The sequence below is a fragment of the Macroventuria anomochaeta genome, assembly GCF_010093625.1.
Source record: "Macroventuria anomochaeta strain CBS 525.71 unplaced genomic scaffold BU25scaffold_14, whole genome shotgun sequence".
Classification (NCBI taxonomy): domain Eukaryota; kingdom Fungi; phylum Ascomycota; class Dothideomycetes; order Pleosporales; family Didymellaceae; genus Macroventuria; species Macroventuria anomochaeta.
In genome coordinates, this window is record NW_022985375.1 from 511,649 (window position 1) to 526,005 (window position 14,357).

A 14,357-nucleotide genomic window follows, 5' to 3' on the forward strand; every position below is an offset into this window, starting at 1 on the left:
TCACGGTCTTCAACACCAAAGGAGGACCCAGACCACGCCATAACACACGCCCAAACATCGATTTACCCACCCACACCAAAACACGTCGAATTCGGGGCAGACAGCTCTCACATCTACACACTCTTCTCTTGCGCCTGCCGCAAGTGCTGTCGCCCCACCTGCTTTAATATTCCCAGTTCGCTTGCCTGCCAACACCAGGTACGTCAACACGACTCCGTGCCTGAGCTATCCCCACACCGCCCATCACAAGCTTACGCCTCACAAGGACGCAACAACTACTGAACTTCCTTCACTCCCACACGTGCGCCACTTCTTCTGAAACCACTCTGGACGACCCCTAGCCCCGAACACGCTCCTCCGTAGACCCGACCCTCACAGCCCACCATGGACGCACAAAACGACGAGCTCTACCCAATCGCCGTCCTCATCGACGAGCTCAAGCACGATGACGTGATCCTACGACTGAACGCAATTCACCGCCTGAACACCATAGCCCTTGCACTGGGCGCTGAGCGCACACGAGATGAGCTGATACCCTTCCTCGACGGTAAGCTTGCGTTGGCACGCCGTAGGGTCTGAATATGGGCTAACAGGATGCACAGAGTCTGTTGAGGACGAGGATGAGGTGCTTACTGCGTTGAGCGAGGAATTGGGCAAGTTCGTCGAATACGTTGGTGGCCCGGAGCACGCACATGTGCTTCTGTCGCCCCTGGAGAACCTGGCCGCGATAGAGGAGCCGCTCGTTCGCGAGAAGGTGCGCAAGAAAATGCGCCCCAAACTTGATACTCCTACTAACATGCATAGGCTGTTGAATCGCTCAACAAGATCTGCGAAGAGTTGTCACAGCAGCAGATTGAGGACGCTTTCATTCCCCTCGTTATGCGACTTTCGAAAGCAGACTGGTTCACCTCGAAGATCTCTGCGACTGGTCTGTACCAGACTCCCTACTCCCGAGCCACACCTCCCTCGCAGGAAGCCCTCAGACAGCACTACGGCCAGCTAGTGCACGATGATACCCCCATGGTGCGAAGACAAGCGGCGAACAACCTCGCAAAATTCATCAAGGCCATGCCACACTCAATTGTTGTCGAAGAGATGATCCCTCTGTTCCAGCACCTTGCAGCAGACGACCAGGACAGTGTTAGACTTCTGACAGTCGACATCCTCATTGCGATTGCAGAAGCAGTACCCAAGGAGCAGCAGTCAAGTCACGGCGTATTGCTGACTGCTCTGCGAAGCCTGTTCGAGGACAAGAGCTGGAGGGTGCGCTACATGGTCGCGGATCGATTTGAGAAGATTGCGAAGGCCGTCGATGAGGAGGTTGTCAACCGCGACCTCGTCCCAGCTTTCGTCAAGCTTCTTAAGGACACAGAAGCGGAAGTCCGTAGTGCGATTGCTGGGCAGATCCCTGGCTTCTGCGCACTTCTCGAGCGCGAAACGCTCTTGCACGAGGTCATGCCCAGCATTGAGGAGCTTGTTTCCGATCAGTCACAACACGTTCGCGCCGCACTCGGCACTCAGATCAGCGGACTTGCGCCTATCCTTGGAAAGGATGAGACCATTTCGCATCTTCTTCCCATGTTCCTCCAGATGCTCAAGGACGAATTCCCTGACGTTCGCCTGAACATCATCTCGAAGCTCGAGTCCGTCAACAATGGTACGTATAAGATCTGTCATACGAGGGTCATACGCTGATATGAACAGTCATTGGCATCGAGCTCCTGTCGCAGTCCCTTCTTCCCGCCATTGTCCAGCTCGCCGAAGATAAGCAATGGCGCGTCCGTCTGGCCATCATCGAATACGTTCCCCTCCTTGCCTCACAGCTCGGCGTCAAGTTCTTCGACGAGAAGCTCAGCAGCCTCTGCATGAGCTGGTTGGGTGACACTGTTTTCTCCATCCGTGAAGCCTCGACCCAGAACCTGAAGAAGCTCACTGAGGTCTTCGGTGTCGAGTGGGCCAACGAGGCAATCGTCCCCAAGGTCATGGCCATGGGCCAACATCCCAACTACCTGTACCGAATGACCACCTGCTTTGCCGTTTCTGTAAGTCCATCTGTTCATGAGACAACGAATACGCGCATACTAATCTGTCTTAGACCCTTGCACCCGCTCTCAGCCTTGACGTCATCGAGGCTTCGATTCTCCCCATGATGGACAAGCTTGTCAACGACGACATTCCCAACATTCGATTCAACGTTGCAAAGTCTTACGGTGTACTCGTCAACACACTAAAGCAGCTGCCCGAGGAGGGCACCGTTATTGCACTGGAGAAGGCAGGCACACCTGGCCAAGGCTGCCAGAAGGCGACAGATCTCATCACCAAGAGCATATTGCCGAACCTGGAGAAGCTGCAGCAGGATGACGACGTTGATGTCAGGTATTTCGCGACAACGGCAGCACAGAGCTTCACGGATGCAATGCAGACTTAGGTGGTGTCGCAGCGTCCGAAAGTCAGTTCAGTCTTGTAACGAGGTCACGGCTAGCATTCACGTACAGGTAATGATATGGATAGAAAGTGTCGCGAAGCCTAGGCTAGCTTACTTGGGTGGAAAGATGCACGCATTTGTAGCAAATAGAGATGGAAGAGTCCTTTTAGGTGGTAGTTGACCATCCAATACATCTCTTCCAATCATCACTACGTCATATGAAATCGTCGAACTCCACTTCGTACGTTCGTGTGTTGTTCAAACTCTGTTTATCATGATTCTAGCTATAGCCTTCCCTTCGCGCCATCTAGTCAAACGGCACCAGCGTCCTTGAGCAGGTTGGGCAGCTCGCCCTTCTTGGCCTGCAGGTCCGAATTGCCGCCAATGTGTTGCTTCGCGATGAAGATGTTGGGGACGGTAGACTGGCCGGTCAACTCAGCGAGAGCAGACTGGATGGCTGAGCCGTCATCTATGCGCTGTTAGCCTATGAATCCCAAAGCTTTGCCCATTGTCTCTCAACTCTTCACAAAGCGCGAGCCTGCGAGTGAACAGTATGGGAATGTACATACCGACTTGGTCCAGCTCGATGGCATAGAACTTTGCGCCCTTGTCGCTCAGCAGCTGCTTCGCCTGGCGGCAGTAGGGGCAGTATGATTTCGAGAAGACGGCGACGGGGTTCTGGTCGATGATGGATTGCACCTTTGTCTTTGCGGCGGACATTGTGGTTGGGCTGGGGGCGCGGCTGAAGAAGCGGCGGATGAGGGAAGAAATTGTTGCGGCGTTAAAGCTTCTGTTCAAGTCAGTTAGAGGACGAAGTTGAAGGTTGCGGGTGGCAGTGGAGAGGTTTGCAGGGAAGGTAGGGATGTGTACGTACGATTTGGTGTGGCGAGTGAGGTCAAGTGTGAACTGGAAGTGTATCGGTTATGTAGGGGTTATGTAGGGTTTATGTGGAAGGCGATTTGGAATCTGGATCGTAGAGAAGGTGATGATTAGTCAAGTGCTGTATGCGCGCCCCGCAGCTGCAGTGAAGCTTGTAGTATGACGTGCTTTGGAGGAAGGGGCATTTATTAGCTCGTTTTCGGCCGGACGTGGCGGGCTTTCGTGATCGCTGATGTGCTACTAAATTGGTGTACTGGTCGCAGATGACGAATGGGTCCAAGATGTCGAGCACAACCAACATGTTGAGCTGCTAAACTTTGTTCGATGTTTGTAGGGCTCGGAGAAGTCTGTCAGCTAAAGTGAAGAGCTTGGAGGTAATCGGAGAATGTCTTCAAGGTAGCAGCATACAGCGCGCCTCCCTTCCGAAACTCCCGGCGTGCTTCATCAGCTGTTCGTCCGAAGAAACGCGTCTTCACCCAGGCACCGATAACTATTCTTCCTCCCTCACATAGCACCCACCCACCATGGCGACGACGATATATGCCGACGGCCCCTCGTATACAACGACGTCCTCGGCCGCGGGCTCGACAGCCTTCTTCGTCCTCTCCCTACTCTCGATATGCGGTCTTGTGCTGCTCCTGTTGCGCTACTACCTCCCTCTCCGCACAACGCCCGCACACGTTACCGTCCCTGTCTTCCTCGCCATCGCGTTACCCGCTAGTATTGTCGTACTGCTCCCCATCGATCTCGCGAGCAGCGCAGGGACGGACACAGACGGGGCAAGGGGCATCTGGCTGAACGACACAGTCGTGTACAAGTCATGGCGCATTGTATACTGGCTTACGTTCGCGCTCACGTGGGCGATTCTGCCGCTGCTGGGCGAGTACTGCGACTCTGGATACCGTGCGCCTAAGGCGAGGGTGCTGTATGCGCTGAGGAGCAATGGACGGTACTGGGCTATCATGCTGGGGTGTGGTATCGTGGGGTCCATATATTTGATCTGGTACAATGGGTTCGAGCTCGACACGTTCAAGTCGCTAGCCATGGCACTGGCGTACACCTGGGGCCTGATACTGGGTGTTTACCTCATGGGACATGGGCTGGTGGCATTCCCAAGGAGCTTATTCAGGTATGCGAGTATCAGCGGGCGGCTCAAGAAGATCCAGGGACAAGCGCCGAAGGTTCATGAGAAGTTGGTTGAAGCGCTGGAGAAGCTTGACCAGTATGAGCATCAGGTGGTGCAGCTCAAGCAGAGGAACAGCGGCACCGCAAGAGAGTTTCGAGGATGGATCGACGAGCTGGCAGAGAAAGGCAGTTTGCCAGAGAGCAGAGCTGGCAGCGTGGGGCGCTCAAGCGCAACGAAAATACCACCCGTTATCACAGAACGCTACCTAGCAGACCTTACGCGGCGCTTAAAGCGAGCGCGCCATGCCAAAAACCGCTTCGAAAACGAGTGGGACATAATCATCCGCAAAGCCATCCGCACCCAAGCCATCCTCGACTCAAAAGGCTCCCAACGCCTCGAATTCAAACCCTCCGCCTACCCATCCCCGCAACACTGGCACTCCCGCCTCACCCTCCTCACACCATACACGCGCTACCACCTGCACGTCCACATCATCCCCGCCCTAACCTACTTCACCTGGTTCGTCACAATCCTGGCCTCCATAAGCATAGTCTGGTCGGAATGCGTGCGCGAAATCCAAGAAATCGGCGGCCACAAACTGTCCATCATCGGCTGGACCGTCGTGCACCGTCAGTCCTCGTCGCGCTCGCAGATCGGTTTCGGAGGGCAGATTATTGCTGCGGCGTGGTTGTGCTATATGTGTATATGCGCGTTCTACTCGCTCACTGAAGTCAAGATCTGGGGAAATCGCGCGCTCGTAAGGCGGAATACGTACCAGGAATCCGCTACCTGGTACGGCTTGCAGGTCGCCAAGCTCACAGTCCCGTTATCTTATAATTTCTTGACGATGACGGATAAGCCGATCTGGGGCGAGACGATGTTCCACAAGTTCCTCGGCCGGCTTATCGATCTCTCACCGCTGGGCAAGAACTTCTCAGCCTTCTTCCCGATTTTCATCCTCGTGCCTGTGTTCGCCACCGCGTTCGGGCTGTACGGCAAGATCCGCAATATCTGCGGGTTTGGCGATCTTCTCGAGGACGAAGAAGATGAGGCAGGCGCGTATGCGGCAAGTGGCTCCTGGCGCGAAGGCAGGGCACTGATTGAGCGTGAAATCCAAGGCTCGAGCGGCAATGTCCTTGGGCTCAGCAGTCGAAGCGGCGCCTCCCCCTCTCCACCCAGTGAACCCTACACCGATAACCCAGCGCTGTCAGCGGGTGAACCGAGCAGTATCGCAGACACCACATCTAACGCGCCGGCGCCTCGCACACGGCCTGAAAGACGCAGACCTGTTATCGAGGACGATGAGGATACGGGCAACTTTTTCGAGAACTTCGCCAATCGCGTCAAGGTTACGTTTGAGGCTACGGACTTCACCATCTCCCGTCCCGCGTGGATGGGCGGGGACGACGAAGTCGACGCCGGCAGACGAGCACGAGGGACGGATCGAAGAGAAGGGCTCATGAGTCTTTTTGGTGGGAGGGCTGAGGAGGGGAGGGTGAGGCTCTAATCTTAGCGATGGGCTTGGTGTTGAGGTGGATCTGCATTGCATTGCGTGGACATGGCGTTTTGGGTGTTTTTAAATGAACACCGATGGAGGATTCGATAAACTAGACTTTGTAATAACGACATTGGTATCGGCATGCACGGCAGTATACCAACACCTCTTCGAATGCCATCCTCTGCACGTCGTCTGGCACGATTTGTCCATCTTGGTCTCAGACAAAAACTGTCTCATGAAGTTTGAGCTCAGTCATGGAAGGCAGCAAGGATTGGTGGAGTGAAGTGGCGATGCATTCAATCTACGAAGCAACGCCGAACACATGAGACTAAAGAGAAGGGTATCTCGCAAGCCATCTAGAAATACTGAAAAAGGGAGCAACCTGTATGCTTCGATCCTGTCTATCGAAGAGTGCAACTCTCCTATACAAGCACGTACAGCGCGCACATCTGTTGCTGATTAGCTACCATCATGAAGGGCAAAATTGTCCAACATACCATGCTCAACCCAAGAACCATACTGCACCAAAACAGCACGTTATTCAGCAATGTCCGGCCTCGGACCCATTTGCTCCTCTGCACCATGACGATGGGCATTTGGAGCATCATGGCGAAAAAGCCGTAGCCTCTGAATTTCCTCGTAATGCAGCCCATCACTAATTCGTGCGCGAGTGCGGAGATAAGGAACGTGATGAGCGTGGCGAGAGGCCGCGAGAGGTGGTTCTTGGATGCGCTGTAGACGTGGCGCCGGAAGAAGTGGTGCACGGGGATGTTCCATTCACGGGAGAATTCGAGCCAGTCGCAGGAGTTCCACCAGTCGGCGTAGAATTGGCGGTCTGCGAAGCCTGAGTCGTTGTTAGCAGGTTTGGATTGTTGCTCCAAGCTATTGGCTTACGTGTAATCTCGGCAAAGGCACCCAAAATATACTCGAAGATGACGAGGAAGGTCAGTAAGAATGTGATCATGAACGGGAAGAGAAGGCGGCCGATGGTCTCGGCGAGGATTAAGCTGAAGTCCAGGGCGCCCTTCGAGTGGTGCAGGGCGACTGCTGATTCGTCCAGGACAGGCAGGATGAACTCTTCTGTCGTTATGACCATCAGGAAGATGCATCCAAATACGGCCAGGGCCTTGTAGAACACCTCCAGTGGGCGGATATAGGCCACGCGAGGGTATTCGAGCTCGTAACAAAGCGTTGGGCAGAAGATGAAGTCGACCCAGTTGTGAAGATTGAGGTTCTCCGGGTAAGAAACACGGCCAAGAGGGGACGAGAGTTCGAAGGCAAGATCTTCACGAAGCTGGCGCAGAGACTCCTGGTTCGCAGCATCAGGTTCACTTTGACTAGGCGATTGCGGGATCTCGTGTAGGTGGGTGCGGGGTTTTGGGTATCGGACTGCTGGTGCCTTGTTGGCCTTTTCGGGATTGTCGAGGTCGTTGAGACGGCGCAACGCCTCGCTCAAGTGGCCGTTGTAGAAGCTATCGTGGTCAGTCGGCTGTGAGATGAGATACGAGGAAGCGAAAGCTTACGCGTAAGAGTGCATCTTCATGAAGATTGCGAGCAGGTGTAGAGTGAAGAAGACCTGGGCGGTCCAACTCCAGTCGCGGATGAAGGGATACCTTTACACCATCAGCCAATGCGCCTCGGACGAGACATGCATACACATACGTGCACCAGAAGGAGAGCCAGACAGCTTGGTATATGCTCTGAATAGCCATTCCAAGCTGGCTCCAGCGCAGTGGTCCCTTGCCGTTGAGGAACAGCTTCTGGAGTGGAAGAGCCAGCGCAGTGCTTCCTACCATTGCACCGTCCACGAGTCCCAGCTCCCAAATCTTCTCTTTGAAGAGATTCCACTGCCTGATCTGGAAAGGGTAGCCGGTCTCTTTCACAGTGCGCAGCATGGAGGTAATGACCATGATGGCCAGGCCAATCCAAAAGAGCACGAAGAAGCCGCGGAAGTCATGGTAGTCGCTCGCTGGGTCGAAGTGGGAGACGCGGTTCACATAGTCGATGGTGGGGAACATGCGCCGCTTCTGCTGGGCTCGAATCTGGCGGCGCGCAGAGGACGCGGCTTGGACGGAGGGAGGGGCATCAGCGGGGATGGGAGTTGTTCTACCACTTCACGAAGTCAACGCATGTTGGGCACGAGAGGGATAGCTCAGTCCAACCTCGACACCCCTGACGCCGCCTCTGGGTGTTGCTTCACAGATTCATCGTTGAGGTGGGGCTTGAGAAAGTCGATGCGCGTGGGTTTGCGTGGCCGCGGTGAATGATGGTCGCCACGACCGGTGTGCGTGTGCGCGTCAACCGATGTAGACTCGGCCATTATGGTTCATGAGAGCGTGCAGAGCAGAGGGCAAAAAGGAGTGGCACATGTGGATACAGAGAGATGTGGTCAGCCCAGACGATGATCTGCGACTCCCGGGTCACTCGGTGCTGTTAGAGGTTACCGTGACAGCCGCGGTCGGTGAAGCGCAGCTGCCTGGACCGGGAAATCAAGTTTGCTGTCATGGACCTAGCATGATGGTTGGATTCATCTGGGGACATGAAGCGTCTACAGAGCGATATGATAGGAGCGCGCATCTGCATGCACGAAAGTCAATGTTGACATCAGCGGCTCCGCGAGTCAGGCTGCAGGTATAGCTCACGAAGCAAGCAGGGGGGACACGAACGTCGTTTCTCCGTTCCGCGAACCCTGGCTCGCTGGCTGTAAGGCTTACCGTACACCTCGAGTAGCAAGCAGCTGCGCCAACAACAGCATTCGGCGACGGCAACCCGCACTCACCCCCCGCACGTTCGATTCCCGCCCGCGTCCACTCGGTCTTCTTTCCAACCAATTCCTCGGGTGGGGTCCCAGCGACCGTCACAATGGCCTCTCGTACGCCAAGCATCACAACCCCAGCTCTGCACGCATGCTAAGGAAGCCCAGTCAAGCAATTCATCCGAAATGTGCGAGCCGCGAAGACGATCGCTGACGAGCGCGCCGTGGTGCAGAAGGAGAGTGCTGCCATTCGTGCCAGCTTCAGGGAAGAGAGTCACGACTCCAACGTGAGGTGCGTTGCAATGTGGCAGCAGGAGGGGCACATGTTCACAACAAAGCAGGAGAAACAATGTCGCAAAGCTCTTGTACCTCTTCACGCTGGGTGAAAGGACGCATTTTGGACAGATCGAATGTCTGAAGCTGCTGGCGTCCCCGCGTTTCGCAGACAAGCGGTTGGGCTACCTAGGCACCATGTTGCTGCTAGACGAGAACCAAGAGGTCTTGACACTGGTCACCAACTCGCTCAAAAAGTAAGGTACTGAGTCTAGCTGGGTGGTCGTGAGAGACTGACATCTGTGCAGTGACCTGAACCACGCCAACCAGTACACCGTCGGTCTCGCCCTCTGCACGCTCGGAAACATCGCCTCTGTCGAGATGGCTAGAGATCTGTTCCCCGAAGTCGAGACGATAATCGCAAGCGCAAATCCCTACATTCGCCGGAAAGCCGCCCTGTGCGCCATGAGGATATGCCGAAAGGTCCCCGACTTGCAAGAGCATTTCTTAGAAAAGGCCAAATTGCTGTTGCAGGATCGCAATCACGGTGTTCTGCTGTGCGGTATCACGCTTGTCGCAAGTCTGTGTGAGGCAGACGAGGCCGAGGACGACGAGAATGGCATCAAGGATATGTTCAAGCCTCAGGTGCCGGCTCTGGTCAAGATTCTGAAGGGACTGTCCTCGTCAGGGTACGCGCCTGAGCATGACGTAACGGGCATTACAGACCCGTTCGTGCAATGCAAGATCTTACAACTGCTGCGAGTCCTTGGGCGCGGCGACGCTCAGGTCAGCGAGCAGATTAACGACATCCTTGCCCAGGCACGTAACCCAAGCTCCAGAAACGGTGCCGTGACTGATTTTCGCAGGTTGCCACAAACACAGACTCGTCGAAGAACGTTGGGAACTCTATCCTGTACGAGGCCGTGCTCACGATCCTCGACATTGAGGCCGATTCTGGTCTTCGCGTGCTCGGCGTCAACATTCTAGGAAAGTTCTTGTCAAACAGAGACAACAACATCAGATATGTTGCACTCAACACCTTGAACAAGGTTGTTGCAGTCGAGCCAAATGCTGTTCAGCGACACCGCAACACCATCCTGGACTGTCTGCGTGATCCTGATATTAGTATCCGGAGACGCGCGCTCGATCTCAGCTTCACTCTCATCAACGAGAGCAATGTGCGCGTACTCATTCGCGAACTACTTGCTTTCCTTGAAGTCGCCGACAATGAGTTCAAGCCTGTCATGACGTCGCAAATTGGAATCGCAGCCGATAGATTTGCTCCGAACAAGAGATGGCACGTCGACACCATGTTGCGTGTCTTGAAGCTAGTATGTATGAGAGGGCTCCATATCGCGCCAACTGCTGACCCAGATGCCTAGGCCGGTAACTACGTCAAGGAACAGATCCTGTCATCATTTGTTCGATTAATAGCAACAACCACCGATCTCCAGACTTACTCTGTACAAAAGCTCTACGCGGCACTGAAGGAAGACATCACACAGGAGGGATTGACCTTAGCAGGTTCTTGGGTCATTGGAGAGTACGGAGATGCCCTGTTAAGGGGTGGACAGTACGAAGAGGAGGAACTTGTCAAGGAAGTGAAAGAGAGCGACATTGTTGACCTGTTCGAGACCATCTTGAACAGCAGCTACGCTGGGCTCATTGTCCAGCAGTACATCATCACAGCTTCGATGAAGTTGACAACACGACTCACCGAACCAGCTCAGATCGAGCGTCTCCGCAGACTGCTGCAACGATACGGCTCCAACCTCGACGTCGAAACCCAACAACGAGCGGTCGAATACGGCAACCTATTCGGACATGACGCTATCAGGAGAGGCGTTCTTGAAAAGATGCCGCCTCCTGAAATTCGCGAGGAGCAGCGCGTGCTTGGCGAGGCTACTAAGAAGCGGCAATCCAAGATTATCAACAAGAAGAAGCCTGCTCAAGCAGCGACAGAAGATCTACTTCTCGATCTCATGGGCGACTCTGGCGTGCCTGACACAAACGGCGCAGCCAGTGGCTCTCAGCAAAACCAAGATCTTCTGGCGGACATCCTCGGTGGAGGCGGACCTTCCACATCTTCGCCTCCTCCCCAGACAACGTCCCCTACACCACAGTCAAACGTCGCGAATATCATGGATCTGTTCAACAGCGGCCCATCGAGTTCCCCAGCACCCACTCAATCACGGCCACCCCCGCAAGCAGCGTCGACGGACCTCCTTGGCGGTCTGGGTGGCATGTCATCACCACCGCCTCAGACCTCAACACCTCCAGTGGCTTCTGGGCCACCTGCGCACCCAGTGTACAGCAAGAACGATCTCGCAATCACCTTCCAACTCAAGCGCGACGCCAATGCGGTGCAACTGCTCGCTCGATTCCGGAATACAGGAGGCTCTGGGCAGCTGTCTGCCGTTAACCTGCAGGCCGCTGTGCCGAAAAGTCAGAAGCTGCAGCTGCAGCCGATCAGTACCAGTGAACTAGATGCGGGACAAGATGCGACACAACAAATGCGGGTCACAGCTGTCAATGGGGTAAGCTCACTCCTTTCAAGCAACACGAAGACACATACTGACATGCAAATGCAGCCCCCACCGGCAAGGCTCAGGCTGAGACTCAAGCTTAGCTATGCAGGCAGTGCAGGTTCGGTATCAGAGCAGGTCGACTGGTCAGAGCCAACATAGTCGTGTACACCGCGGAGGTGAACACGATGATGTTCGACAACATAGACGAATGGAACGAGTTCGATGACCGACTGACGCCCCACAACAACACCTTGCAGATGATCTAACAATGTGTAGCTCCAAGTGCGTGAGGGCCGCGGAGATCAATGCACGGCTAAACCCTCGGCGGTACACAGGTGCAGTAGATCCCCCGCATCCAAGGATGCATGTGGTCAGGCACGCGGCCCCCCCGACTGGCTTCCTCTTCCATCTTCAACAGGAGTACAGCCAAGCATTCTGCAGATAGCTACACCGTCCAGGACTTCGATCCGCTTTACAGAATCGATGTCAATCCGTTTGTGTGAACTAATAACAACGTTGAGCACGAGCTCAGCCGTCATTATCAAAGTTTAGACGACGATTTCAGTACTTCCAGTTCTCATTGAAGCGGGACTGATCCACAGCGCATGCTGGATGGGAGCACGAGATATTGGCCGCATGCGCCTTGTATGACAACACCATCATTTCGGCTTCACACCTTCCTCAACCGCATTCCAATCACGCGACGCTAGCACATGCTGTACCATTCGCCTGGGACAGCCTGGCATGATTGGTGCACAACCACCACCTCAGTATCGATTGCAATCACAGCGTCGAGGTAGCCAGCTCGATGCATATGTACAGGATATCATGACCATGATTACAACATGAGTTCCTTGTTAAGTTCAAGATGGGCTTAGACGATGTGTATAGTGGCTCCCATTATTGCATAGGACCCTGATCTAGTCTCAGATGAGCATTTGTATAAAGTAGGGACCAACCAAGCCTTCCGCTCGTATTGCTTTCCACAATCATAAAGTCCCTTTGACCAGTCCTTTTGATCGCAAGGACACCTTGCAATGGTTCGTCCCAGCGCTTGGGCGCTCAGTGCTGTTCTCCTTCCTGTTGTCTCCGCTCTCCCCGCAAATGCACCATGGAAGCAAGGACATGATGCTCAGGGAAAACGACAGTACTATTCACCGCCAGTGGATAGGGCACAAGCTGTCATTGATACATTCAAGTTGAGCTGGGAAGGATACTACAAACATGCGTTTCCCAATGATGAACTCCACCCAGTCACAAACACCTTTGGCAACTCGCGGTACACACGCAACTCCACACCAAAACACCTCTCCATGCAACGCACTGACTCTCCTCTAGCAATGGGTGGGGCGCCTCAGCCGCCGACGCGCTCAGCACAGCGCTCATCATGGGCGAGAGAGAAATCGTAAACCAAATCATATCCTACATCCCCACCATCGACTGGTCCGTCACATCCACCTCCGTCTCGCTCTTCGAGACCACAATCCGGTACCTAGGCGGCATGCTCTCCGGCTACGATTTCCTCTCCGGACCGCTGGCGCACCTGGCAGACAACCCAGCGCACGTCGACGCGCTGCTGGAGCAGTCGGTCAACCTGGCCAATAACTTGAGTTATGCGTTCCAGACACCGTCGGGCGTACCGTATAATCTCCTGAATCTGTCGACGCGGGACTGGATCCGCGAACCCAACGGCCTCGCCACAGTCGGCACCCTAATCCTCGAATGGACACGCCTGTCCGACCTGACGGGAAACAGCAGCTACGCCTCCCTCGTCGACAAAGCAGAGTCCTGCCTGCTCTCCCCGTCTCCAGCCTCGTCTGAGCCGTTCCCCGGACTCCTGGGCACGGACATCGATCCCACGACGGGCGCGTTTCTGGATGCGAGGGGCGGCTGGATCGGCGGCACGGATAGCTTCTACGAGTACTTGATCAAGATGTGGGTCTACGACCCGAGCCGGTACGAGGTTTTGCGTGAGAGATGGGAGAAGGCTGCGGATAGCACGATAACGTATCTTGCGAGCAGGCCGCTGACGTGTCCGGACCTCACGTTTGTGACGACGTATAATGGCACGGAGCTGCAACTCACGTCCGAACACCTCGCGTGTTTCGACGGCGGGAATTTCATCCTCGGGGGCCAAGTCCTCGGCTCCTCCAAATACCTTCAATTCGGCCTGTCGCTCGTCGACGGGTGCCATGCTACCTACGCGTCGACCGCGACGCACATCGGTCCCGAAGTATTCGGCTGGGACCCGTCCCTCATCCCTGCAGGCCAAGAGGCGTTTTTCGCTCAAAACGGCTTTTACATTCTGCGCCCCGGGTACCAGCTCCGGCCCGAAGTCATCGAGAGTTACTACTACGCGTACCGCGCAACAGGAGACACGAAATACCAGGACTGGGCGTGGGATGCGTTTGTTGCTGTTAATGCGACGACGCGGGTCGGGAGTGGGTATAGCACGATCCGAGATGTGAATGTCGCAGGCGGTGGTGGGTTCGAAGATATGATGGAGAGTTTTTGGTTTGCGGAGGTGCTGAAGTATAGCTATCTCATCCAGGTGGACGATGATGCGCCCTGGCAGGTCAGCAAAGCGGGGAACAATAAGTGGGTTTGGAATACGGAGGCGCATCCGGTGAGGGTTTATGGGCAGTGAGGTTGCTGCGGATGTATAGGTTGGAGAGGGCGCTAGAGGGGGTTGGTCGCTTAGTCGTGTTGGGTTGCATTGGATTGGATTTCTTCCACTGTCGATTGAGACGTTGGGTTGCTTCTTCCTGTACGCTTCTTCGCTACGACGGGATTCTTGCATGTCTGGGTTTCGGGCGAATGTGTTTGCGAGCGACGGAGATGTGTCGCGGGGCATATGATGCATATAATGTCGC

General features: G+C 54.9%; 6 protein-coding genes across 6 annotated transcripts; 4 read left to right on the top strand and 2 right to left on the bottom strand.

Annotated features, from left to right (window-relative positions):
• The first annotated feature begins 59 nt into the window (after positions 1-59).
• On the top strand, positions 60-2,606 carry BU25DRAFT_410329 (protein phosphatase PP2A regulatory subunit A). The gene is made up of 6 exons (XM_033706255.1): positions 60-198; positions 266-547; positions 603-754; positions 805-1,657; positions 1,705-2,042; positions 2,096-2,606. Exons 2-6 carry the CDS (start codon positions 385-387, stop codon positions 2,426-2,428), a joined length of 1,839 nt encoding a protein of 612 aa, XP_033562424.1. The 5' UTR covers positions 60-198; positions 266-384; the 3' UTR covers positions 2,429-2,606.
• A 65-nt stretch (positions 2,607-2,671) lies between these two features.
• On the bottom strand, positions 2,672-3,528 carry BU25DRAFT_42278 (glutaredoxin). Its single transcript, XM_033708174.1, has 3 exons — positions 3,300-3,528; positions 2,995-3,215; positions 2,672-2,894 (listed from the first exon to the last, which is right to left on the bottom strand). The coding sequence occupies exons 2-3, from the start codon at positions 3,143-3,145 to the stop codon at positions 2,737-2,739; spliced, it is 309 nt and encodes a 102-aa protein (XP_033562425.1). The 5' UTR covers positions 3,146-3,215; positions 3,300-3,528; the 3' UTR covers positions 2,672-2,736.
• A 10-nt stretch (positions 3,529-3,538) lies between these two features.
• BU25DRAFT_410331 (uncharacterized protein) lies at positions 3,539-6,045 on the top strand. The gene has a single exon (XM_033706256.1). It carries the CDS (start codon positions 3,829-3,831, stop codon positions 5,935-5,937), a length of 2,109 nt encoding a protein of 702 aa, XP_033562426.1. The 5' UTR covers positions 3,539-3,828; the 3' UTR covers positions 5,938-6,045.
• On the bottom strand, positions 5,973-8,248 carry BU25DRAFT_467646 (uncharacterized protein; the record flags this gene model as incomplete). The annotated part of the gene is made up of 5 exons (XM_033710720.1): positions 5,973-6,772; positions 6,823-7,400; positions 7,452-7,541; positions 7,591-8,040; positions 8,091-8,248. 5 exons carry the CDS (start codon positions 8,246-8,248, stop codon positions 6,351-6,353), a joined length of 1,698 nt encoding a protein of 565 aa, XP_033562427.1. The 3' UTR covers positions 5,973-6,350.
• Positions 8,249-8,541: 293 nt separating this feature from the next.
• Positions 8,542-11,863, top strand: BU25DRAFT_410334 (AP-1 complex subunit gamma-1). Its single transcript, XM_033706257.1, has 7 exons — positions 8,542-8,800; positions 8,852-8,975; positions 9,025-9,213; positions 9,265-9,775; positions 9,823-10,287; positions 10,339-11,493; positions 11,548-11,863. The coding sequence occupies exons 1-7, from the start codon at positions 8,791-8,793 to the stop codon at positions 11,641-11,643; spliced, it is 2,550 nt and encodes an 849-aa protein (XP_033562428.1). The 5' UTR covers positions 8,542-8,790; the 3' UTR covers positions 11,644-11,863.
• A 658-nt stretch (positions 11,864-12,521) lies between these two features.
• On the top strand, positions 12,522-14,131 carry BU25DRAFT_490858 (glycoside hydrolase family 47 protein; the record flags this gene model as incomplete). Its single annotated transcript, XM_033711517.1, has 2 exons — positions 12,522-12,763; positions 12,823-14,131. The coding sequence occupies 2 exons, from the start codon at positions 12,522-12,524 to the stop codon at positions 14,129-14,131; spliced, it is 1,551 nt and encodes a 516-aa protein (XP_033562429.1).
• Positions 14,132-14,357: the final 226 nt, after the last annotated feature.